General features: G+C 64.8%; 2 protein-coding genes across 8 annotated transcripts in view; one reads left to right on the forward strand and one right to left on the reverse strand.

Moving 5' to 3' along the window:
- SIVA1 (SIVA1 apoptosis inducing factor) lies at positions 1-14,295 on the forward strand. Of its 6 annotated transcripts, none has more exons than XM_078054295.1 (4): positions 5-169; positions 1,779-1,973; positions 2,766-2,922; positions 3,037-4,732. In XM_078054295.1, exons 1-4 carry the CDS (start codon positions 52-54, stop codon positions 3,107-3,109), a joined length of 543 nt encoding a protein of 180 aa, XP_077910421.1. In that variant the 5' UTR covers positions 5-51; the 3' UTR covers positions 3,110-4,732. The 6 variants fall into 6 exon arrangements, with proteins under 6 accessions (XP_077910419.1, XP_035969760.1, XP_035969768.2 ...); XM_078054294.1 differs by having other exon boundaries at positions 3,041-4,732; XM_036113855.2 differs by lacking the exon at positions 3,037-4,732 and adding an exon at positions 4,739-4,933 and having other exon boundaries at positions 6-169.
- AKT1 (AKT serine/threonine kinase 1) overlaps positions 9,408-24,220 on the reverse strand; it is a 20,813-nt gene continuing 6,000 nt past the window's right edge. For both annotated transcript variants that reach the window (XM_036113826.2, XM_078054292.1), the window contains 12 exons: positions 18,465-18,593; positions 15,504-15,615; positions 15,213-15,360; positions 14,937-15,068; positions 14,793-14,858; positions 13,590-13,658; positions 13,220-13,345; positions 13,016-13,144; positions 12,718-12,932; positions 12,200-12,287; positions 10,533-10,635; positions 9,408-10,297 (listed from right to left, as the gene is read on the reverse strand). In XM_036113826.2, coding sequence (XP_035969719.1) covers positions 10,218-10,297; positions 10,533-10,635; positions 12,200-12,287; positions 12,718-12,932; positions 13,016-13,144; positions 13,220-13,345; positions 13,590-13,658; positions 14,793-14,858; positions 14,937-15,068; positions 15,213-15,360; positions 15,504-15,615; positions 18,465-18,593 — 1,397 coding nt within the window. In that variant the 3' untranslated portion in view covers positions 9,408-10,217. The remainder of the gene's footprint in view (positions 10,298-10,532; positions 10,636-12,199; positions 12,288-12,717; positions 12,933-13,015; positions 13,145-13,219; positions 13,346-13,589; positions 13,659-14,792; positions 14,859-14,936; positions 15,069-15,212; positions 15,361-15,503; positions 15,616-18,464; positions 18,594-24,220) is intronic.

The raw sequence follows: 24,220 nt of genomic DNA on the forward strand, positions 1-24,220 counted from the left end.
CGGGTCGCGGCGACGCGCGCGGCTGAGCTGCGCCGCTCCGGGCCCGCGGCCATGCCCAAGCGGGGCTGTCCGTTCGCGGACGCGGGCCCGCTGCAGCTGAAGGTCCGGGTTGGCCAGAGGGAGCTGAGCCGCGGCGTATGCGCCGAGCAGCACTCGCGAGAGATCTTCGGTGAGTGCGGGGTACCCCTCCCGCCCCCGGGAGCCTGTGTCCGCGGTGTCCGCAGGCCGCGCCCCCAGGAGCTGAGAGGCCGCGGGAGCCGGCCGTCCCGCCGGGCGCTGGGAGCCGTGAGGGCGGCGGGAGCGCGCCCAGGCCCACCTGCGCTGCCGCAGCCCGCGAGAGGTCTGCCTGCCGCCCTCCCTGCCGGCGCACCGCGGGGCTCTGTCCCCCGAGGACTCCGACTTCGGCCGGGAGCTACCCCGGGTCTCAGGCCCCGCGGGAGGTCGGGGGTGTCACGCTCCGAGTGGTGAGCGGGCGCGAGCGCCCATCCCAACCCTCGGGCTGCGCGGAGGCCCTGCCACCCGGGAGCTCCCTGGTTTGGGGGGGCCTGCAGGGAAGGGAATCCCCACGGGCACGGGTCTCGGGGGGCAGCAGAGTCTCAGCGCAGTCCTGCGGGCTGAGCAGGAGTCGGGTGGGCAGGGAGGGAGGGAAAAGGAGTTCGGGCGGAGGGGCAGAGTGTGCAGAGGCCGGGAAGCAGGCCAGGGCCGTTGGATTCCGTGGGACTGGAAGGCGCAGTTCAGGGTGAGACGTGAGGGCGGCGAGCTGCAGCAGGTCCTCTCGTCCGGCTTTCTCGTGCAGGTGCTTAGGTGCGTTCTTGGTCCCGTTCGGGTGGTTGATACCCTGAGGCCGCTACAGAGTGGAGCTTACCTTACCTCGTGGTTAGGGGCGCAGTGTTGGTAATTGCGTGGAGCTGCCGTTGTATTAGGGATGTGGGGAAGAGACGCCCTGGGAGACCCCAGTTCTCCTCCTCCTGCTGCCGCCCGCAGCCCACAGCAGCTGTTGGCCCTTTCCTTCCTTGCACACTTGGGTTGCAGGTGATAAAAGTGAGCACAGCCGCGGGGACTCTGGCAGAACTGTAAGTGCGCACCCTGTAAGGACGCTCAAAAACACTGTGCTGGCAGAAAAAGAGTTTAAAACAAATGGGGACTATGTCAGTCTAGCTCTTTACCCCGCCCGCCTTGACTGCCCTGGGCATTCCAGCCCCATCTGGCACCTGACCTCTACCTTGCTTGGATCCCAAGCCTGGAAAACGAGCATTCACCACAGCGCAGGACACCCCTCCCCCATTCCATCCCAGGAGAAGGCGCGGGGTGGGGGGTGCTGGAGGCGGAGGAGGCGTTGTCATCAGCCTCATTTGAGTTGCCCAGTAACTGTCGTTCCTGTCGCCATCACACAGAGCCAGCAGCTTCTAGGATCTCCGCCCCGGCTCTGTGGAGACAAGGCAGAAAACCACAAAGCATTTTGGGGGCTGGAGTTGGGCATTTGATCTTGTGAAAGTCCCCAGATGACTGACGCGTGGCCTGATGGAAAACCAGTGCTGAGCAACCCGTTCAGCTCTCGGGGTGGGGGTGCCCAGGGCCCACCGGGGTCTGGAAAGTTCTGGGATTCCTCTGTCAGGAGCCAGTTGCTGCCATGTCTTTTCCCAGCAGCTCTGCAGTAGGTGAGAGGGGTGCACACTGGCCAGGGTCATACTGGCCACACCTGGCTTGACGGACGAGGTGGCTGTGCAGGGGTTTCACGCCACAGGGGTGTGAACACTGGGACTGATTTGTCTTCCCAGAGAAAACCAAGCAACTCCTTTTTCGAGGGGCCCAGGCCTACATGGACCACTTATGGGAGGAGAGCTGTGCCATCGTTGACCTGCCAGAGTCCCCGAAGCCTGGCCCCACAGAGGCCCTCCGGGCCGCACGTGGGCAGATGCTGATTGGACCAGACGGCCGACTGACCAGGAGCCAAGCCCAGGCCTCTGAAGCTGGTGAGTGAAGCCAATAGCAGGCGCCTTCCCAGCTGTGCGCTAAGGGTGGATGTGACAAGTGTGTCGCCCTTCATTCCTGATACTGTCTGCCTGGGGCTTCCCCTTCCCCAGCCAGGCAGGAGCTGGCCCCAGGGTCTGAGGAGCTGGTGAGCACCAGGAGGCTCTGCCCTCCCCCCCGCCCCCCAGCCGACATCCGAGTCTGGGGCTTGTGAAGCAGCTTCTGGCTGGGGGAATCAGGAAAGGAGGAGAAACCTCCTTGGTGTCCTGCCTGCTTTCTGCTTGCGGCGAGACACGGAGTCCCAGCCGGGTGGGGGTCGCTGGTCGGGCCCCTGTGTGCTGTGTAGCTCAGACCACCGCCTTTGTCGTTGGTTACAAGCCATAGTCACTGCCCCCCCACCCCCCACTCCCCAGGGCTGGTCTGGGGCCAGGAACTCTGTTCACCAGGGGTGCAGGGGCCACACTCTGAGACACAGGCGCTGGACACACGAGAGAGTTCTGGTACAAGCCACCGAGGGAGGAAGTGCCGACGTCTAGATAGCGGGAGCGGAAGGAGCGCTCAACCCGGAGTCCCGGAAACTGCCCTCTAACGTGCTCCTGGGCGCCTGGGGTCTTCCTAGTGAGCAAGGGTCTGTGGGCTGTGCTTTCTTGAAGGTTGTCAGGAGGACCCAGTGGTAGATGGCATGCAGGGATTCAGGGCATCCCTCTGTCCGCGGGGTCGGGAGGCCGTGGCCCCACAGCCTCCAGCACTTGAGATCCCCTGTGGGGCTGATGGGTGGCGTTTCTTCCTCACAGACCCGTCCAGGGCAGTGACCAGAGCCTGTTCCTCGTGCGTGCGAGCGCTGGACGGGAAGGCGGTCTGCGGCCAGTGCGAGCGCGCCCTGTGCAGGCGGTGCGTGCACCTCTGCTGCGGCTGCGGGGCCGTGGCCTGCGGTCTGTGCGCGCTCGCGGAGTAAGTGCTCGACGGGGGTGGGGGAGCGGCTCCCCCCGCCTTGCCCCTGGGGAGGGGGTGCCGGGAACTGCTTCGCCTAGCTTGAAGTTTTTCTGAAGACTGCTCTTCCCTGAGGAAGTCCGGATCCCATAGGCTGCCGGTTCTGCCTTTGCCTGCGGCCGTCTGTCGTAGCGGCTGGGCGAGCTGACCTTTCAGACTGGCGTCAGGACCGTCTCTCGGGGTTTTCCTGTTAGCGTGCTCGCCGCTGGAGGAAGCGGGGGGGCGGGCGGGAGCAGGTGTGTGGCTGTGTGGCTGCTTGCCGGCCGTCTTGGGCCACGACGGAGTGTTGGCTTAGTCTGTTGCTTGAGTGTGCGTGTCTGCCTCTGCCGGCCGAATCCTGCACCTGCTTGGGAGGCGCCGGGTACCAGTCCCACCCCAGCAGCCGCTGTTGGCTACCGGGTGGGGGTGTAAGACGAGGCCCCCCCACAGACTCGGAGCTGGCTGTGTAGACCTCAAACTAGTTTAGTCCCAACAGTCTGAAACCAACCGTGGCAAGCAGAAGCCCAGCTCAGGTGGGCCAGCCAGCAGAGCCTGGGGAAGCCAGGGGCAGTGTGTGCGGCACAAGGCAGGTGGGCACCTGGAGGTCCCCTGCAGTCCAGCTTGGGTCGTGTGTTGACCAGTTATGCACGTGGACTACTCTTTCCTTTGCTTCTGCCGGCTTATTCTCCCCTTCCTGTTTCTGTGCAGACTGAAGAGGCCTGGGCCCCCAGTGTCCCAAGGCTGTTTCACGTGGGGAGGGACCCAGCTCAGCAGCAGGGCAGGTTAAGGGAGAAGAAGGGATGCCTGGAGCCCTCCTCCCACCCGCCCGTGTTTGGGAACCTTCCTCCTGTCCTGACAGCGTCCTCCTGGCGTTTACTTCCTGCTTTTTCCCCAGCTACCTACACAGTTCACCCTGTGATGGAGGGGCGGGGAGAGGGGAGCGTCCATTTCTCAGACACGACTGGGGGCTGGGCTCTCTGCTGCGTTTTACAAACAGATCGCCCTCCAGGTCACAAGGCTGAAGTGGCATCCCCAGGTGTAGAAGCCAGCCTTGGCCTGCTGCCCCCTCCCCTTCAGGGGTGGCCCCTCGGGTCCTGCTGCTGGGAGCCGTGGAGCTGGGTGCCCTGTCAAGACTGCTTTCACTACAGGGCGGCCCAGCGGCCATCGCGTCCTGCCCGCGCTGGTCGTCCTCCACAAGTCCTGCCCCGTGGGCCACGGGCTCACTGTCTTCCCTGCCAGGTGGCAAGCAGCTCCGCCTTCTTGCTGGCGCATCTTGGCCTACAGTGTCTGTCCATGTGTGTTCTGTAGCATGCTGCCAATTTCTTGTCCTTGTGGGATCTCTCCTGATGAATCTCCCCTGCGATTCACTGAACCTCTGGGGCCCAGTAAATCCTGACTGGATACGGGGAGGTTTCTGTGCAGGGTGGGCCGCAGGTGGGCCATCGGCCATCTCCGTCCGCTGAGGCTGCTGTGGAGGACGCCACACCCGGGCGGCGTAGCCAGCAGCTGTCATGCTCTGGAGGCCGGAAGCCCAGGATCAGGGCGTCGGCGGGGTTGGCTCCTCCCCAGGCAGGCCCGGGGTTGTGGGCGCACCTCAGCCTTCTCCCAGTGGCCTCGCACGTGGGTAAGGGCCCACCCGTCTGCAGTGGGGCCTCATCTTAACTGGTTCTGTCTGCAGCTCATGGCTCTATCCCCAGATACGGCCAGGGGACCGGGCTCAGCACCACAACATACCGATGTAGGGGGGCACGACTGAGCCCCTTAAACCACTTCTTCTCTCTTGCCTGTGATGTTGCAGCTGCGGTGATGTTCACGAGACGGTGCTGTGTGCTGGCTGCGCCATGTTCGAGGCCTGAGGGCCGGAGCGGACAACAGCCTCCCCGGACAGGCCGCCCGGGTGCCGATGCTGCAGAGTGGGGGCGGGGGGCGGGGGGTCTAGTTTATATTTTGTACTGAGGGCAGAGTGAATAAACCCCTTTATATTTGGACCAGAGGCCTGGCTCAGCACTTCTGGGGGTGCAGCCTCCTGGGGCGTGTGTTCCCCCTGGTGGCGTGCGGGCCCCCATGCCCGGCGCCCACGCGCGGCAGCTTGTGCAGTCCCTCGGAGCTTCGGGTGAATGTGTTCCCGCTCGTCCCCATTTTGTGGATGGGAAACAGGCGTCCAAAGTCAGGTCCTTGAGCCCCTCCGGCCAGTGCTGATGAGAGAGGATTTGGACCCAGGTCATCTGACTCCAGAGTGCAAGACTGCACCAGAGCAGCTCGGGACGTGGGGTGATGTCGTCCCACACTGTCCCTGAGATGGCTCCGCTACCTGCCCCCATCTGGTGTCCACTTGGTTTTTCGGGTGCCTGCGTGGCCTGGGCTCCGGGTGACCTGACGGTCCCTGCTCTCCAGGAGTGATGGCCAGCTGGGCAGTATCCTTGCTGCATTTGGGGCAGTGCAGTGTGTGGCCTGAAGGGAGGGGTGTTGACAGCCACAGCGGGGTGGCCGGGGGAGGGCACACACGAGCAAGCTGTGGGTCTCCCGCACCTGGTGCGAGCGTCCCCTGCAGGGCGGACTCAGCATCCTGTTCACGGGAGGGAAGTGTCCAGGGGACAGTGGGGTGTGATTCTTAGAGGACAGCAGGGGGGTGGGCTGGAGCTGGGCCCAGGCTGTGATTTGCTACCATGGGTGGAACATAGAAACCACTCAAGTTCAGGTGGGGAGGGCCGCGTACCGGCGAGGAGGCTGGCATGCAGTCAGGGCCGCGAGCCCCGGAAACAGCTGTCCGTTGGCCATCCTCGTCACGGGATTGCCTCCTCTCACCTGGCTTCCTGCAGAGGCCCTGGAGCCTCCCTCTAGGGGTCCACCTGCAGGCCGTGGCCCCAGTAAGCACAGCATCACACTGGTCGTTTGGGAAATTCAAATCAAAGCCACAAGGAGATAGCACCTCACACCGATGGCCATTATTAAGAAAACAAAACAAGTGTGGGCGAGGATGCGGAGAAACTGGAAGCCTCGTGCACTGTTGGTGGGAGCGGTGCGGAAAACTGTGGTGGTTCCTCAAAAAATGAAAAAGGGAACTACCGTATGAGGCGGCCATCCCTCTAGGGTGTGTGTTTACGCAAAAGAACTGAAAGCAGGAACATGAACAGACGTGTGCACCCCCGTGTTCACTGTGGCGTGAGTCACCGTGGCCAGGAGAGGGGGGCAGCCTGTGTCCGTCAACAGGCGAGAGGGTAAGCAGACTGGCCCGTCTGTGCGGGGGGGCATCCAGCCTCGGGGGCCATCAGGACATGCAGCTCCGTGACCTGAGCCGGCACACGAGGACCGGTCCAGTGTGATCCTGCTCACGATGTCCCTCGGGGAGTCTGGTCATAGACGTGCCCGGGGGGGGGGTGGTCAGTGTTTCATGGGGACTTTCAGTTTGGGAACATGGGTAGTGGCGGTAAGCGGCACTGCAGTGATGCGAGGAGTGGTGCCGCTGAGCCGCGTGCTCGCTGAGGCTGGGGGCGTGGCCGGCTCAGGTCCCCGCGGGGTCCCGGGATGGAGCCCGCTTCTCCCTCGCCCTCTGCCCCTCCCCCCGCTCGTGCTCTGTCTCTCTCTCAAATAAAAGCTTTTAAAAAATAAAATCTTTTATTTATTTTTAAAGATTTTATTTATTTAATTGACAGACAGCGAGAGAGGGAACACAAGCAGGGGGAGTGGGAGAGGGAGAAGCAGGCTTCCCGCCGAGCAGGGAGCCTGATGCGGAGCTCGATCCCAGGAACTTGGGATCATGACCTGAGCCGAAGGCAGACGCTTAACGACTAAGCCACCCAGGCGCCCCCAAAATAAAATCTTTTAAAAAATAAAAACAGGCACCTGGGTGACTCAGATGGTTAAGGGTCTGCCTTCGGCTCAGGTCATGATCCCAGAGTCCTGGGATCGAGCCCCACATCGGGCTCCCTGCTGAGCCGGGAGCCTGCTTCTCCCTCTGCCCTTCACCTTACTGGTGCACTCTCGCTCTCGCTCCCACGCTCTCTCTCAGATTTTTAAATAAAGTCTTAAAAATATATATAAAAATAAGGCATGTGGCATCATTCTGCAGAGTCGCACATGCACCTATATTAAAAAAAAAATGCCAGTTGACTCTTGAAAGCAGAAGTTATAGCACATTTAGAGGTTTTGACGTTTGTGGATGCAGAGTGTGGGAATGGAGCGTGCCCTGTCCTGGTCCTGCTTGTGAGGCCCCGACCGCACTTGAAGACGAGAAATACGAGGTATGCCCTGTCCGTCCCAGAGCCGCTGGGCTGGGGCCCTACGTGCAGCTCGGCATCGTGGCTGGATCCTGCAGTGGAAAGGAGCGTCAGTGGGAAAACTGGTAAAACAAGCCAGTCAGGGAGAGAAGATGATGTTTGAAAAAAGTCATTTAATCCAAAATCAGGCGAGGAAAGATGAAAGAAGGAACAAAGAGCAAATGGGGCGCAGAAGAACAGCAAGAGGGTTCCTAAGCTCAGTCTTGCCCACAGCCGCCTGCAGTATGAACAGACCCAATGCCTCAGTCAAGGTGGGAAAGGCCAGAGCTGGTCGGATTGTCCCAACAGACAGCAAAAGAGCGAGACCCTCCTCTGTCGTCTACAGAAGTTCACCTTAGGTATAAAGACACAAAACCCAAAGGACGATAAGCTCCATCTCTGAGCAGCTGTCCCTGGCTGGCAGCTTCTAGAGAGCAGGCCCAGCCCCTAACCCCCCCAGCTCTGCAGGGCATGCCCGTGGCAGCACACCCCCCATCACCAGGCAGGTCCGCAGCCCCAAGTTAGCTCGTTCCCACACCTGCCGCGATGGGGGGGGGGGGGCAGTCCAGGTGCTGAGCACGGGTTCCCACCCCGTCCCTCCGGAGGCAGCCCCGTGCTGGCCAGAGCAGGTGTGGGGGTGTGGGCCAGGATGGCCCCCGGGAGTTTTCTGTCCAAGGTGCCCATCGCCTTTGCGCCCCCCCACGATCCCCACCCAGAAGTTCAGGGTGTTCACTCATTTCCTCAGCTCCCCCCACTTGAGATGGGGTTGTATTGTGTCCATGCCCTTAACCTTGACCCCTCTCCTGGGACAGAAAGCATCCCCCATCACCTGTGGGATGGGGTGGGCCCGCCTAACAACGGGCCCCAGGCTCCTCCCCGGTTTCCGCCCGCACCTGCCACTGCAGCCGTCTGCCCGAAGTCTGAGGACAACAGAAGGGTGTCACTGTATTTTCTCTGGTGGACTTTGCTCTTTTCTGTGTCAAGGTATACATAAAACTTAAAGGCCTTAACCATTTCAAGTGTACAGCTCGATGGCATTAAATACGCTCACCACCGCCCACCGTCGTCTCTGGAACTCTTCATCTTGCAAATCCGACTCCCCGTTAAACTCACTCCCCGGCCCCTGGCACCACTTTCTCCCCACGCATCTCACTCCTCAGGGCCCTTGTGTAAATGGAATCCTAATGTCTGTTCTTCGGTGACTGGCCTGTTCCACTCAGCATAATGTCCTCAGGGTCCATGCATGTGGCAGCGGGAGCCAGAAGGTCCTTTTCTGAAGGCTGGGTCATAGTCCTGTGAATGGACGGGCCTCGGTTTGCTTATCCATTCACCCACTGTGGACACTCGGGTGCCATCCACGGTTTGACCACCGTGAATCATGCTGCAGTGACCACGGCGACGGGCTCTCTGCTTTCAGCCCTTGTGGGTACAGACCCAGAAGTGGACTTGCTGGGTTATTGGGGTCTGATTTCTCGAGGAACCGCCATACTGTTTGCTCTCAGCGGCTGCACCGTTTTACCTTCGCGCCAACAGCGCACGGGGTTCTGATTTGATGCCCATGTTCATCCATGTGACGTCTGGACGTCTCTTTTACCTCTTTCATAGGTAATGTTTGGTGTGTGCGTGTGGTTCCAAAAGAGCTGTGTCCTCTTGTGACTGGGGCCTACTCCGGATGTGCCCCCAACCTGGCACTCCACAGGCGCTCCCTCCAGCGGGAGGGGACAGCCACCCCACCTGGAGTCACCTTGGGGTCTGGAGAGGGAGGGGCCCCCACCCCCAGGCGCATGCCCCAGGACCTATAAATGTCCCGGTATCCCGGCCACACCTGCACGGGAGAGATGAGGCCAAGGCTCCCAGGCTCCCTCCGCCGGTGCTTGCCGGGCAGCTGGCTCCCCTGCGCTGAGCAAGCGGCCACCAGGCATCCACCAGGTGGCGCCTGCCACACGTCCCACCGGGCGGCTGGGTCCCCGTCTGGGCCACTCGCACCCCTCTACCCAGCAGTCCCAGACTTGCTGCGTGACCTCCGCCAGGCCTCCTGGGCTGCGAGGGGGTGACCCGGCTGAGCGCATGGACAGCCTGGGCACCTGCCCACTCCGTGAGCGCCGCCAGGGAGGGCCATCCTCTCTCAGGGGCAGGCTGATCCTGCTCCCCCTACACACGCCGGCCAGCCCACACGCTTTCACCCGCCACCCACCAAAACAAGCCACAAAGTTGAAAAGCAGTGTTTATTGAAGAATTTGGAGGGAAAGTCTCATAATAGTAAAAATAGTAAAGTTGAATGTAAAAAGCGCCCCGGTGCGGCATGGCGTCCAGCCGCGAGGCGCGGAGGGGGCGCTGAAGGCCCCTCCGAAGGGCGCTGGGCGCATGGCGGGCCAGTGAAGCTGCTCCAAAGGACGAGTGCTACCTGGGGACACCATCGAAGTGAGACGCCCCGGAAGGGACCAAAGGGTGGGAGGGAGGGGCTTTCTTGTCACTATGATTAAAAAACCCCAAAATGCATGTGAATAGCGTAATACACAGCAACGGATTGCAACCTCGTTCCTCTGCCTCTCGGGCGAGCCCGGCCTGGCCTGCCCCAGGGAGGGGACCAGGCCAGCGTGCCACAACCAGGCTGCTGCTGGTGCCCCCAGGCTGGGCCGAGACAGCTGGCGGGAGGGACGGAGGGGCCAAGGCAGGGCGCACCCGGACCCCCAACTGCACATGGCTGCATAAGGCCCTCGACCTTTTCCTATGTGAATCTAATCATTCTGAAGGCCAAGGCCATGTCTGGAGACCTAGATGAAATAAATTAAAAAAGCCCGCAGGACACCTTTGCTCCCGGCCCGGCTGGCAGGGAGGGTGCCCCCTTCAAGGCGGGCCGCCCCGCCCACAGCACGAAACGTCTTCCCATCCCCGCTCGGAGGAGTGACATGGCTCCCAAACGCATCCAGAGATAAACATGAAATACAAATCATCCCGCGAGGCTTCCTCCCCGTCCCCTGAAGCCGCCGTCAGGAGTGCGGCGTGGCCAGCTGGCCTTCCTCAGGCCGTGCCGCTGGCCGAGTAGGAGAACTGCGGGAAGTGGGGCCTCCGCTCGCTGTCCTCACCCTCCATGTTGTCACCTGCAGCCGGGTGGGCGGGAGGTGCGCTCAGACCCCAGCACCGGGAGCACAGCTCCCGTGCATCCAGAGACTGAGGCAGGCCCCTGGGCTCGCCTCCCAGGCCCTCTCACTGCCAGGGCCGGGATGGTGCCCTCCTGCCCCCATCACCACCCTCCCGCAAGGGAACGCTGCAGGCCTCAGGAGAGAAGGGAAGAAACAGGCTTGGGGTTTGGCGGGGAGGTGGCCCACCCCTCACCTTGGTCGGGTGGCGTGATGGTGATCATCTGAGCCGTGAATTCTTCATCAAAATACCTGGTGTCTGTCTCTGACGTGACCTGGGGCTTGAAGGGCGGATTGAGCTGCAGGGGACAAGGGCGGGGGGAAGGCAGGTGACAGGCTGCACTCTGCACTGCCCCCAGGGTCCGAACTCCCCCTCACCCCCCCACCCCCTGCCGAGGGAAATGCCTCCTGTCTCCAGGCCACACTGAGGCCATGGAACGGGGCTCCAGCAGGGAGACACACAGGGGAGGGTGGCAGCCTGGAGCCCTGCAGACATGCCTCTCCCCCAGGGGCAGGCCAGGCCATGCTCGCAGTGGCCCCCACAGCTGACCAGCTCTGCAGGGCCCCAGGGCCCCAGGCAGAAGAAGACAAGTCCATTCTCTTTTCTAGCCTTCACTTTCTTTCTGGTTCTCTTATGAAGTAGGAAGGAGATGAAGAGGGATGCCATGGGGCAGGGTGGACTCCCAGCCCCATCCTTAGGTGCCACTCACAGCCTGCCTTCCTGACCACAGCCACTCAGCCCAGCTGCCAGGGGCTTCCACTCTGATGTTCATGATAAAGGGACAGTCCCAAACCCACCAGGGCCAGCAAGTAGTATTCCCATACAGTGGCTCTGGGGGCCCACGGCAGCCCTGGGAGGGGACCCCAGTAGCACCCAGATAGTCCTGGGGTACAGGGTGAACTTGACATGCCCCAAACCCACACAGGGCTCCCAGGGCCCTCCCTGCCCAACTCCCACCAGGAGAGGAGACCAGGCCTTCCTATCTGCAGAACGGGGAAGGGACAAGTCCTGAGCGCAGGGCCTGGCTGGCCTCATTCACGGCTCAAGGACAAGAGTGCAGCCAGCTGAGTCAGGCTGCAGAGGATGCAAGGGCAACTGTACGGGATATGCCCGTGGGAGTAGGGCCCTGCAGGCAAGCACCGCCCCCAGCACTCCAGGGCTGCCCCTCACGAGCTAGCAGGGTCTCCGGTCAAGGTTGGGCAGCTGGGCTGTCGGCGGGCAGGGAAGTGGATAGGAGCTGGGCAGGGCGAGGGCGCCTGTCACGCAGGCAGGACAGAGGCCCAGCCGGCAGCGTGTGGCCGGCAGTGGGCCTGCACGGGGAGGGTAGGCGGGAAACCAGGTGGAAGTCTGTCTGGTGACAGGGTGTCCAGCACAGCCTGGTACAGCCTTCCTGAGCCTGCTGGGCCACCCCGCCAGCCTGCGCCAGGGCCTGGCGCTCCCACGTCCCTCCAAGGGCGAAGGGCAGGGGGATGTGTGCACAGAGCAGCTGCCTCGCTCCCGGGAGGCCTCCCTCCTGCGCCGGACGGGCAGGTGCTGTGCCCCGACCCTGCACGCTCGCGGAGAGCAGGCCTGGGCTCTCCCTGCAGCAGGAGGCACGGAGGTCGGAGGGAGGGAGGGGACAGCGCGGCTAGCGGCCCCACTCCACCACCAGCCTTTAGCAGGCAGCGTCGGGCACAGGGCGCCCTCTTCGGGGAGTCCATGCCTACGTAGCTCCTCCCGGGGCTTGGAATGAGGGAGGACCCTGCAGAGCTCCGGAGGAAATCCCGCAGTACAGACCCTGTGAGCCGGGGGAAGAGGTACGGGCAGAGGGCAGGGAGAGGGATGGGTGTGCACGGGTGAGTGTGCGCCAGGCCCCCACACACCTTCTTCTCATACACGTCCTGCCACACGATGCTGGCGAAGAAGCGATGCTGCATGATCTCCTTGGCGTCCTCTGAGCCTCCTCCAAGCCTGTGGGGGCACATCGGCTGCTGCCACCTGCCTGGCTCGGCCACAGGCCCCTTACCGGCCCTCTTCCCTCCCGCTGGGGTCTCAGCGCGTGGGGGGATGGTGCAGGGGGGACAGCGTGGTCCCGGGGGGGGGGGCACAGTGTGAGGGTGACCGCATAGTCCTGGGGTGGTGGGGATGGTGCAGCCCCTCTGGGGGGCTGTGGACAGCACCATGCCAAGGGCCATGCCCCAGCACATGTAGGACACTGGGGAGAAAGGTGCTGCCAGCATGGTGGGGTCCCCGGAGCAGGTGTGAGAGGCTACAAGGTCGGGGTCAAGGTGCCCATCTGGCCCCAGCGAGCCCTGGCCGAGGACGTCACACATCAGCCATCGGTGTGGCCTGGAAGCTGCCCTGCTGTCCCGAGGGGAAACTGGGGGATCGCGTGGCTCACCTCTGCTTGGGGTCCTTCTTGAGCAGCCCCGAGAGCAGGGACTTGGCCTCAGGGCTGAGCGTGCGCGGGAAGCGGAGCTCCTCCATGAGGATTAGCTCGAAGAGCTTCTCGTGGTCCTGGTTGTAGAAGGGCAGCCGGCCGCACAGCATCTCGTACATGACCACGCCCAGCCCCCACCAGTCCACCGCCCGGCCGTAGTCATTGTCTTCCAGCACCTGGGGGCGCAGGGACACAGGGTCGTAGGCTGCCCGGGGGGCGTGGGGTCCCAGGCCGCCCAGGGGACGCAGCAGGGCCACACCTCGGGGGCCAGGTACTCGGGTGTGCCGCAGAAGGTCTTCATGGTGGCCCCGTCCTTGATGCCCTCCTTGCACAAGCCGAAGTCTGTGATCTTGATGTGCCCGTCCTTGTCCAGCATGAGGTTCTCCAGCTGTGGGGGGCGGCCTCCAGGTCAGCACCAGCCCGCCGCGCTGTCCTGCGCCCCCGGCCACTCCCGCCCACCCACCTTAAGGTCGCGGTAGACCACGTTCTTCTCCGAGTGCAAGTAGTCCAGGGCAGACACGATCTCAGCGCCGTAAAAGCGGGCCCGGTCCTCAGGGAACACGCGCTCCCGGGACAGATGGAAGAAGAGCTGCAGGACAGGGGTGTGAGGAGCGCAAGGACCGCAGGGACCCTGGCTCCCTGGGGCGGGGCACCCGCAGGCCGGGCACCACACCGTCCCTGTGCTGGGGGCGGGGGGGGACACCCGAGGGCTCCCTGTGCTGGGGGGGGACGGCGAGGGCTCCCTGTGCTGGGGGGGGAACGCCCAAGGCTCCCTGTGCTGGGGGGGGGGACGCCCGAGCGTCAGCCCCATGCAGGCCATGCGGCCACCCTACCTCGCCCCCGTTGGCGTACTCCATGACGAAGCAGAGGCGGTCGTGGGTCTGGAAGGAGTACTTCAGGGCCTACGGGGTAAGCAGAGTGGCTACCGTGGGCCCTGGACCCGCCCGGAGCCCCAATGCCCACACGCCATTCTTGAGGAAGGCGCAGTGTGGGCTCTGTATCAGATCTCGGGCCCCCTGCACGGCAGGCAGGGCAGCAGCTGGGGGGACCCTCGGCAAGGGGAGGACGTGCCCAGGGCAGAGCTTACCGGCCACTTTCCTACCTCACACCACAGGGGGCCTGGCTCTAAGAGGAAAGGCCCAGACGATCGAGTCGTCCCCACAAGTGACCGATGTGTGCATCGGATCTAACCCAGCGGCCGGGATGAGCCCCATTCACAGAAAACGGGACGAGAGGCCAGCTCCAGACCTCAGGCAGCGGGGACCAGCTGCGCCACATGACCCCGTCCCCATGGAGAACCCGCAGGAGGGAGATGCCATCGCCAGGGCAGAGGGTCAGGGGCCGGCGTGTGTGGACCCCAGCATCTCTGTCGAACATGACAGCGCTGCTGGGCTCACGGGGCTGCACCAAGGGGGAGGGAAGGACACTAAGCCTGGACATGAGAACGAGGGGCAAGCTGATGCAAAGGAGGTAAAACCACCATAACGAACAAGTCTGGGTAAAAAAAAATGAGACCTTTTAAAAATGTTGGTCACTTCTTCTAAGAAACTGTTTTAAGGAATGCTTTAGAGAAGTACAGACCTTGTCTGCTCTGCCCCCACTTTGGGCCAGGAGGTCCCCCGGGATGAGGACACCATGCTGAGCAGGTGACAGGGCCTGGGGGCTCCCAGGGAAAGCCCGGGTAGGGGGCGGCGGCCTGTCCACTCCACACGGACCAACCAGCTCGTCCACAGCTCCCAGGAGCCGGCTGAGCCCGGGATGCTCACTAAGGCTAATTAGTGGTTTTCCATACACCCCTCCTGGGCTGAGTGCCCCGCAGCACAGGGACCCTCCACACTCGAGCCTCAGAGGGGAAGCAACTGGAAGGTGGAGTGCAGAAGGGTAGGCATGGGGGCTTGGGGGCAGCAAACAAGCCCCCACCCCTTTCCGGCATCAGGGCCTCCACCCCCGGCACTCGGAAGTGCACCCACCCTCTGAACTCTGAAGCACACCAGCCCTGTCTGCGGGGAGACGGGCACACGGCCTCCAGCACTCACCGTCAGGAACGGATGCCTCGAGTTCTGGAGAACGCGGTTCTCCGTGAGCGTGTGGGCGACCTCGTCCTGGAAGACAGGGTCAGGTGAGCCGCCCCCCCCCCACCTCCCGGCCCGCCCTGGCCAGGCCCCGGCCCTGCGCCCTACCTTGGCCACAATGACCTCCTTCTTCAGGATCTTCATGGCGTAGTAGCGGCCCGTGGCCTTCTCCTTCACCAGGATCACCTTCCCGAACGTGCCCTTCCCCAGCAGCTTCAGGTACTCAAACTCGTTCATGGTCTGCAGGGCGGTGGGCAGGCACGTGCGGTCGGGGGGGGGCCCAGGCCCCCCTGGAATCCCGCCTCCCTGCCTTACTTCCCACACAGGGCTCCCGGGGGCCACACTGGGACCGCCAGGTCCCTCTGAGGTGGGGGAGGGCCTCACCACACGGTGCTTGGGCTTGGCCAGGGACACCTCCATCTCCTCAGCCCCCGAGTTGTCGCTGGGCGAGCCCGACCGAAAGTCCATCATCTCTTCCTCCTGCCTCTTGAGCCCATCGGCCACCGTCTGGATGGCAGTCGTCCACTCCTCCCTGCAGGGCCCGCAGGTCAGGTCCCGTGACCCGGGCCTGGACCCCGGGGACACCGAGGCCTAGCTTCCCACAGGGTGGTGTGCCCTCCCCACCAGAGAGCAGGGCCCCGGCACCCCGCGCGTCCCCATGGGTCCATCTTGTACCGCTCCTCGGGTGTCTCCACGTGGAAGGTGCGCTCGATCACCGTGGTCCACTGCAGGCAGCGGATGATGAAGGTGTTGGGCCTGGGCCGCTCCGTCTTCATCAGCTGACATTCTGGGGGCAGGGCTAGGTGGGTGTCTGCACACACAGCCCCACCCCCAGGACCTCACCAGGGGTCATGGGAGGCCCGCTCCCATCCCCACTCCAAGCCTTGGCTCCCCTCCTTGTAAAATGGGGCCAGGACGCCCATTCCAGCCCAGACACCGGGTGCCGTGCTCTGGAGCAGCGAGGCGCCCCTGCGGGGCCGGCTGGGGCTGGCTCACCTCAGCCCCCTGCCATCACCTCCCTCAGTCCTTCGGTCTCTGAGCCCACGCTGCAGGCCAGGCCACGGCTCGACCGGCCAGACGGTGAGGAGTATGGATGCCCCGGCGAGGGGCCCGCAGGAGGGAAAGCAGCTGGCCCCTGAGCAGGAACCTCCCGCCATGTTCACGGCTGTGACTGCCGGGCCCCCGCCCCCTCCAAGCAGGGCCAGTCCCAGAGCAGAGGCTGCTGGTGACGCAGCCTTCAGAGGCCGCCTGTCCTGGCAGGAGGCTGGAGGACATGACCCACCTGGAGGCTGCTCGGGCTGTACCCGCCCCATACTGACGGCGCCCCATCACCCCCCGAGGCTGGGGATTCCAGGTGCGTAGCAGAACATGCACGCACACACTGGGAATGCGTGCACACGGGGAGCATGCACACACCTGGAGCACGCACACAACCTGGAGCACGCACCACCGGGAATGCGCACACACCGGGAGCACGCGCACACCTGGAGCACACACACACCTGGAGCATGCACACACCTGGAGCACGCACACAACCTGGAGCACGCACCACCGGGAATGCGCGCACACCGGGAGCACGCACACACCTGGAGCATGCACACACCGGGAGCACGCACACCGGGAGCACGCACACACCTGGAGCATGCACACACCGGGAGCACGCACCACCGGGAATGCACGCACACCGGGAGCACTCTCACACCGGGAGCACACTCTCACACCGGGAGCACTCTCACACTGGGAGCGCATGCTCACACCGGGAGCACTCTCACACCGAGAGCGCGCGCTCCCACCGGGAGCACTCTCTCACACCGGGAGCACTCTCACACACCGGGAGCGTGCGCTCACACCGGGAGCACTCTCTCACACCGGGAGCACTCTCACACACCGGGAGCGCACGCTCACACCGGGAGCACTCTCCCACCGGGAGCACGCTCTCACACCGGGAGCACGCTCTCACACCAGGAGCGCACTTTCACTGGGAGCACGGTCTCACCAGGAGCACACTCTCACACACCTGTGTGCACACACCAGGAGCCCAGGGACCGTGGGGATGCACCAGGCCCTGAGAGGGGTGAGGCAGTCAGGGGGTGCTGCTGGGAAATTCTAGGCCGATGCTGGCCCAGCCTGTGTGAGCAGAGAGGGGGCCCAGGGCCAGTACAGGGGCTTCTGACGTTCCAGTGTCTGGGCCCTGGCAACTTCAAGGGGCCCTGGCCGGGCTCAGCAGAGTGTAAGGAAGTGGTCCACCAGGGCTGGGTGCCAGGAGGGGGCTTGGGGCCGGCCTTACGGGGAGGTGGCCTGTGTCAACATGGGGGTGGGGGACAGAAAACCTGTGGCCGGTCTTCTCCATCCCGCACCCCCAACTCCCACTCGCTCATCAGAGACCAGGTTTTCCCAGGACCTAGGCACCTGGCGCCCATCTCAGAGCCTGGTTTCTTGTCCCCCCACCCCTGGAATCCATCCCCAAGGAAAAGCCCCTCCCCCACTGCTCAGGCAGCCCTCTGGATGGTGTCTGCCTCCACAGAGTCCCTGTCATCCCCCCCGCACTCTGCCGACACAGAACATTCCTGAGGGCCCCCACGCCCCTGCCAGCAGGGTGGCACCCACCCCAGCCAAGCCTCCTTCCTGAACCCTGAAGCCCCTGCCCAGCCCCAGCCAGGGAGGCAGTGAGGGGGGCCCACATGGTCACCAGGCTGCAGGGGATAGTGGTGCCTGCCTCCTTGGTCTCCCTTCCGCCTGGGGCCCCTCCTCGAACAGCTGCCTTGTGGAAGCTTGAGGCTGGGGGAGGGGGGACTCAGGACTCACTGGACCCAGGTCACAGTAAAGCCTCCCTGGGAGACCCCCAGGCTGGAGCCTCCCTGACAGAAGGCCCTGGGGTGGGTACACTGGCCATGCCCCTTGCCCCTGCAGCACAGCGCCAGGTACACTGGGAGGGTGGGCGGGACAGCCAAGGTCCAGGAGCGCCCCTCCTCTATATTCCTGCAGGCATGGAAGCCATGTGCCCCCCCCCACCCCGTCAGCCCGTGCTACTTCCTCCTGAGACCCTGCACCAGAGCCTGCCCCAGGCCATGTGCGGGGCTGGCGGGCAGGGAGGGCAGAGCTAGGCGGAGAGTGGAGATGCGTGAAGGAGCCTAGGGTGGATCCCGGACCCCCAGCGGGCACTACACTCTGTACCCGAGGGCGTCCCATGAGGGACCCAGGAGGCCTCTCCGTTGCTGAGCCCCTCCCTCATCCTCCCGCCCCCACTGGGCCTGTGTGCCAGGGCAGAGCCAGGTTTCAGGGCGGCTAGACCAGAAACAAGAGACCAGGCTGGATGGCCTGCCTGACTCAGCCGCTCCCCCTCCTTGGCAGCCCAGCTCCGTGCCCGGGGCTCCCTCACCCCAGGGTCACCAGCCTCGGGACTCAGCATGAAGAGCTCCCACCAGCCAGAACCGGCCACTCACCAGTTCCCACGGTGACTCAGAGCCAGCCCAGCCCCCCCTGGTCCCTGGCCACTGCTGGCCCCAGACACAGAGGCCCGGGGGCGGGGGGGGCATCAGTGTGGAGGCTGCTGGGCACAGAAGACTCCTGGCACCCTGCCCACCTGCCCAGCCAGGGCAGTCCCCGCTGCAGCCCCACGTGGCCGCAGGTACTTACGAGCCACAGAGAAGTTGTTGAGAGGGGACTCTCGCTGCTCGACGTCCTGGGGCCGCTCCTTGTAGCCGATGAAGGTGCCGTCATTCTTGAGGAGGAAATATCGGGGCCGCCAGGTTTTGATGTACTCCCCTGAGGACATGTGGGCAGTGAGGGGCCGCGGCCACCGGGCCCTGCTCTCACCTCCCCCCAGAAACCCCGTCCCTGTGGCAGGCCGGAAGCTCACTGCACCCGAGCAGACAGGACACCCTAACCCCAGGCCCCTGCCCCCTGCCCCTCACTCCCAGCACGGCGGGCAGGGGCTGGCTGGGAAGGCCATGGGCCAGGTGTCAGGGCTGAGCTCTCCCCACCCAGCGGGGGCCAGCCAGCTGCTACAGTGGCCGTGGTCAGTGGACTGCCCACCACAGCTGAGCCCTGGCCTGCAGGCCGGAGCCTGGCATCCAGCACTGCGGGGACAGTGAGCGAGACTCAGGGCCCAACCCCCTGGGCTGGGCACTGGGACAGCCCCTCACCGCCCATGTGACAACACTCCCTGTCCAGGGCCCCACGGGGAAGCCAGACCCAGGAGGTGTGTGTGCGGTCCTCAGGCTGCCACCTCCCACCCTTGACCCCCGTGGCCCACAATGGGTTACCCAGGTACACGGGGATGTTTTCCCCAAAGTTTCGCCACATCAGCCATAAACAGGCATTCACACTTAAGAACCAGAGCAGATGTCCTCTGCGATATCCGAGCGACTGTCATTTTTCATACTGACACCGAGAAAAAAGATGTTTCATTTACATTTTGCCGAGCAAGGAGTTTGAACAACAACAGAGAACTTACTAATTAGACAACTGCTTTATCGCAGGGGCCACCAGGCAGCAGGTGGGGAGGGGGCTCAGCCCCGGGCAGGGGCTTTCCCTCCCAGCTGAGCCCCAGGGGAGGGAGCAGAGCAAAGGCCCCATCCGGGACCAGACACCTCCGAGGTGCTCCCAGCCCCTCACCGCCCAGCCCCTCCCCACCAAAGGCCTCTGGGTGTGGCCTCTGAGACCCAGCCAGCCCTCCCGCCGCTCCACCCGGCCTGTGGGGGGCTTGCCTGGCTGCAGGCAGTGGGGGTCACCTCCAGGCCCAACACCGCTGGCCCAGGGAAGACCCGAGCGATGGCCAGTGACCTGCCCTGTACCCCAACAGCATTTAGCAGGATCTCCACCCGGTTCCGCTGAGCACCCCCAGCCCATGAAGACGGTGGGCTGGGAAGGCTGTGGTCAGGCCTCGTGCAGACGCTGCTCCTGCCCCTGGTGGCCTGGGACTCCCCCACGGACACCCCCTCCCCGCCGGTGCAGTGGGTGGGCACGAGCGGAGTAGGCTCCGGGGCCGTGTGTAGCCCACCACCCGTGCGGTCCCGGGCCACTCGCTCCCACCCGCCTGCGTGCCAGTCTGGAGCTGTCGGCCCCTGATGGAGTGCCTCCCATCCCACCAGCTGCCGCTCCCCGGGATGCTAACTGAGCGGGGAGACTGATGAGCGCCTCGCCTGCGCAGCCCCGAAAATCCATCTTGATTCACCAACTGCTGCCAGCTCCCACCGCGCCCGGCACGGCCCCCCAGCACTGTGCCCTGTGCGTGCAGTCGGCACGTATGTGCCTGCTCAGCAGCACCCACACGCCTGAGCGGGCCTCAGTTTCCCCACTGGGTCCAGGATCCCTGGAATGGGGGTGCCAGTGCTGCTAAAAGTACCCAGGACTCCCCCCGGCCACTTGGCCCTGCACCTGCGGTCTAGTAGCCTTCACCCCCTACCCCACTCCAGGGCCAGGAAGGTTCTGGAACCCAGAACTGGGGAGCGGGGGTGGGGGGGCAAGGGAGCAACACTGGCAGGGAAGAGGTGGAGGAGGGGCAGGCACCCACCCTGAGCCCCAGACAAGAGGGGTGACTCTGCTGGGCCCTCCACCAGCTCCCAGCCCCAGGACACTGAAGGGGGGACCACGGCCAGTCCCCAGCTGCCCCCTGCCTGTGCCCCACATGGCTGAGCCCAAGAGCCACACAACACCCAGGTGGGATGGAGGGCAGGGAAGGCGGTCTCACTCAGCCTCCCACCTGGGCAGCCGGGCACACAGACCCCCTGAGGAGGAATGGGGACCCTAGGGGAGGCTGGGGCCAAGACAGACACACAGACCCCTTCTGCCTGGCGGGGTGCAGCCTGGCGGTCACCTGGGGGCCGAGGCGGTGCCAGATGCATCCTGGGCCGTGGCCTGCCTCTGAACGAGTCCAGCCCAGACAGATGGGGGCCCCAGAGCCCTGCTCACTCCCAGGCCTTGGGGTGACACAGACGGACCGCATGGGGACGCAGCCACCCCTGTGCCTGACCACGGCTGTCCACAGCCACAGGAGGGCAGCCATGGGCGCTGGGCGGGGACAGACAGACATCAGCCAGTGCTGCTGGTGGGAACTCCCGAGCCTTCACTCCGGGCAGGTGACAAACGGGAGCCCAAGTCTGCCCTTCAGGACACGACTCCCTAAGTGGGCGTCCCCACCACTCCCTCGGGGGCCAATGCCTGCCCACAGCCAGGGTGATCTCCTGGCAGCCACTCAGGGGGCAGCAGGAAGTGGCCTGGACCCAGGCCCCGGGCCTGTCTTTGGTCCCTGCCACTCACAGCCAAAGCCCAGGATCCCCAGAGCGGCTCTCCACCCACCCCATCCCACCCCATCCCACCCCATGCAAACATTTCAGACCAAGGCCCACACAGGGTCTCAGCACAGGCCCAGGACCAGCTCGGCACACAGCTCAGCAGCCCAGCCAGGATCCCGTACCTACTGCCACGAGACAGGAGCCACGGCGAAACTGGGGGCAGGCACCCCTACCCAGAGGGTCTGTCCTGGGTGGGCAGGCAGGAGGGGCAGCATCTCCGTCCCCGCTCAGGGTTCTCTCAGAAACCCAGCCCCGGGCCGGGGTCAGGGAGGGACCCATACTGTCCCTCGGCCCCGCAGCACCACACCTACTCCTCGGAGACCACGTCCTGCCCGGCCACCAGAGAAGGGGACTCATGCCCTCCTGAGCACCCACAGTAAGGGCTCCAGCGGGGGTGGGGGCGGGGCAGGCAGGCTTAGCCAAGCTCCTATTCTGCCCAGACTAGGGCTCCCCTACCTCCTCCCGCCCTCCAAGGGCCCCTCAGCTTCCAGCACTGGCCCCCTCGGTGTCCCCATGTATCCTCCACCAGGAGGACCCTTCCAATATCCCTGCTCATCTTGGGAGGCAGCCCATGCCCAGGAAGAGGCTGGAGGTGCCCAGAGAAAGGAGGGGTTCCTTGTAAACAACCTGGCCTCCCACAGCCCAAGTCACACTGCCAGGGCCACAGGGAGAGGGCCTGGGGACAAGACGGGCAGAAGCTGAGGGCCTGTCCCCACTGTGGCTCCCAGGCACGTGTCCCGGGCCACACTATGGTCAGGGCACCCCAGGCAGCAGACCTGGGGGCTGGGACCCATGCTGTGGGCAAGCCGGGGGCCCCACCACAGTCCCTGGGCCGGACGCTGCAGAGCCGTCCACACCGCCAGGGGCCCCGGCCCGAGCGGCCGCCACGCCCTGAGCTCCGTGAACACTCCCAGCCCCCGGCTCCCGGGGAAGCTGCCGGATAAACACTCTGCCGCAGCGGTGGTGGCGGCTGGCAGGGTGCCAGGCGGCGCCGAGCTGTTTCTCCACAGCAAAGCGAGCCCCAGCAGGCCCGGGGAGCGGGCACCAGCTGACAGCGGCGACCGTGCGGTCCCCTGCCGCCGACACATCCATCGCGGGCCGACAGCTGCCGGGCGCCCATTTACCTTCTCCAGCACAGCGAGCAAACGGGCCTGCTGACGGCAGCCCATCCATCGCCGCCCCCCAGGACGGGGGCAGGCAGCGGGAGGGCATGGGCACGGGTCATCTTGGGGGGCCCCGCCTGCCAGGCCTCTGCCTGTGCACAAGCCAGGGTCCCGGCTCCCCGTCCCACAGGCAGGATGCTGGGCCACAGCCTGACGTCCAAAGCCCAGGAGCCCCAGGAACCAGTGCCGGGGGGGGGGGTCACAGCCCCACTCAGACGGGGCCCCGGGGCTGTTGGGGTGAAGCACACCAACCTGCTCGAGCCGGAGCCTCTCCGAGGGCAGCATTCACAGGGTCCTCCCGGAGGCAGGGCTCGGACGGCCAGTGTGGCCGAGAGAGGCATCCACTCCGTGCCCAGCAGAGGGGCGCCACGTGGAGGAGGACACACGCTCTCCTGGCATGGCCCTCGAGCCTGGCTGCACCCTCCCCCGGCCCACCACCCTGCCCTGCCTTCCCAGAAGGCTCCCTGACAGGCAGGGAGGACAGGGCTCATTATGCCCACCAGCTCCCTGGGGAAACTGAGGCACAAGTAGGGGACTCTCAAGGTCACAGACGGTGAGCAGAGCTGCCGATCCTGCTGCCCAGGCCGGGCTCGCTCCTTAACACCAGCTCAGCTCTTCACGGGTCTTTGGTTCTGCCGTCCAGCAGGCAGGCCCCCAGAGTCACGGCCCAATGCACACAGGTAGACTCAGGAACACCCTGGGGCCGCTCCCGCCTCCCCCCTGCCTCAGAACAGCGCCTCCCACCAAGCACCACGTCCAAACCCACTGCCACCGACCAGCCGCTGCCGATCGCCTCCGCCTAGACGTCCCACCCAGCCGCCGTCCTCCCTGCACGCCCCCACCTCCTGCTCGGGCACCGGGCATCGTCTGCACGCAGGCCACACGCGGCGCTGCCCGGAGTCCCAGCCCGGCTGCCACACCTCCCCGTCCCCCTGGGATATGCCCACGTGCTTGGTCCCCACGGCCTGTGCCCACACCCACTGTCTCAGTGCTAGTCTCCTGCCCCCTCCAGAGCCCCCGCGGACAAGGCCACAGCCCCACTGCCCTGGTGCCCTCTGCCGTGCCCTGCCCACTCTCCCTGCACCAGCCTGGGCCTGTGTGCCCACCCCCCCACCCCCCGCCTATTCCAACAAGCCAGCCACTGGGTCACCTGTCTCCTGCCCGCCCAACTGATACGCACCTGGCCTCACCACAGTGGGGTTCGGGGAGGCTGGGTTTCAAAGACCTGGGTGTAGTGGGGGGCTCAGGGGCAACCACAACCACACCCCTGCCTGAACAAGAATCCCAGGGGGCCGGGAGGTTGAGCGGGCAGCCCCCAGGCCCGTCAGTCCACCAGCTGCGCCCCCATCTGCTGGCCCCTCAGGTCACAGGCCTGGGGAGAGGGGGCTGCAGTCTTGGGGCCCCCTGGGGTCTGCGAACCGAAATCCAGAGCCCAGAGAGCCTAGCTCAGAGCACCCACAGTTCGCAGAAGCAGCTTGGAGGAACCCCTCCCCAACCAGGCCATCGAGTCTCACGTCCCCGAAATACGGGTCTACTATTTCTTAAGGGTAAAGACACACAGCTGAACGCAGGGAGGAGGAAAGTGAGGGCTGCGCCCGGCAGGGGATGCGCAGCTCCCAGGAGCTGGCCCGCGGCTCGCCCTGCGGGGACCTCTGTCAGCCCGTGCAGAGCCAGATGAAGCCGGGGGGCCTGCCCGTGGGGCTGCCGGACAGGGGCTGGGCGTGCCGAGTGGACAGGAACGGCGGGCCTCAGCCCACGGCAGGGGGTGGCCCCAGCGAGCAGGAGCAGAGCCTCAGCCACGGGCTCCGGTTACAGGAGGGCCCGCAGGGAGGGCGCTGGCCCCGAGCCCGGCTGGGTGTGCCTGGGCAGGAGGGACGCCGAGGAGGCCGAGCCAGCCCCCACCCCGCGCCGTCCCACGGCACTTCTAGGAACC

Source organism: Halichoerus grypus, chromosome 8 (assembly GCF_964656455.1).
Source record: "Halichoerus grypus chromosome 8, mHalGry1.hap1.1, whole genome shotgun sequence".
NCBI lineage: Eukaryota > Metazoa > Chordata > Mammalia > Carnivora > Phocidae > Halichoerus > Halichoerus grypus.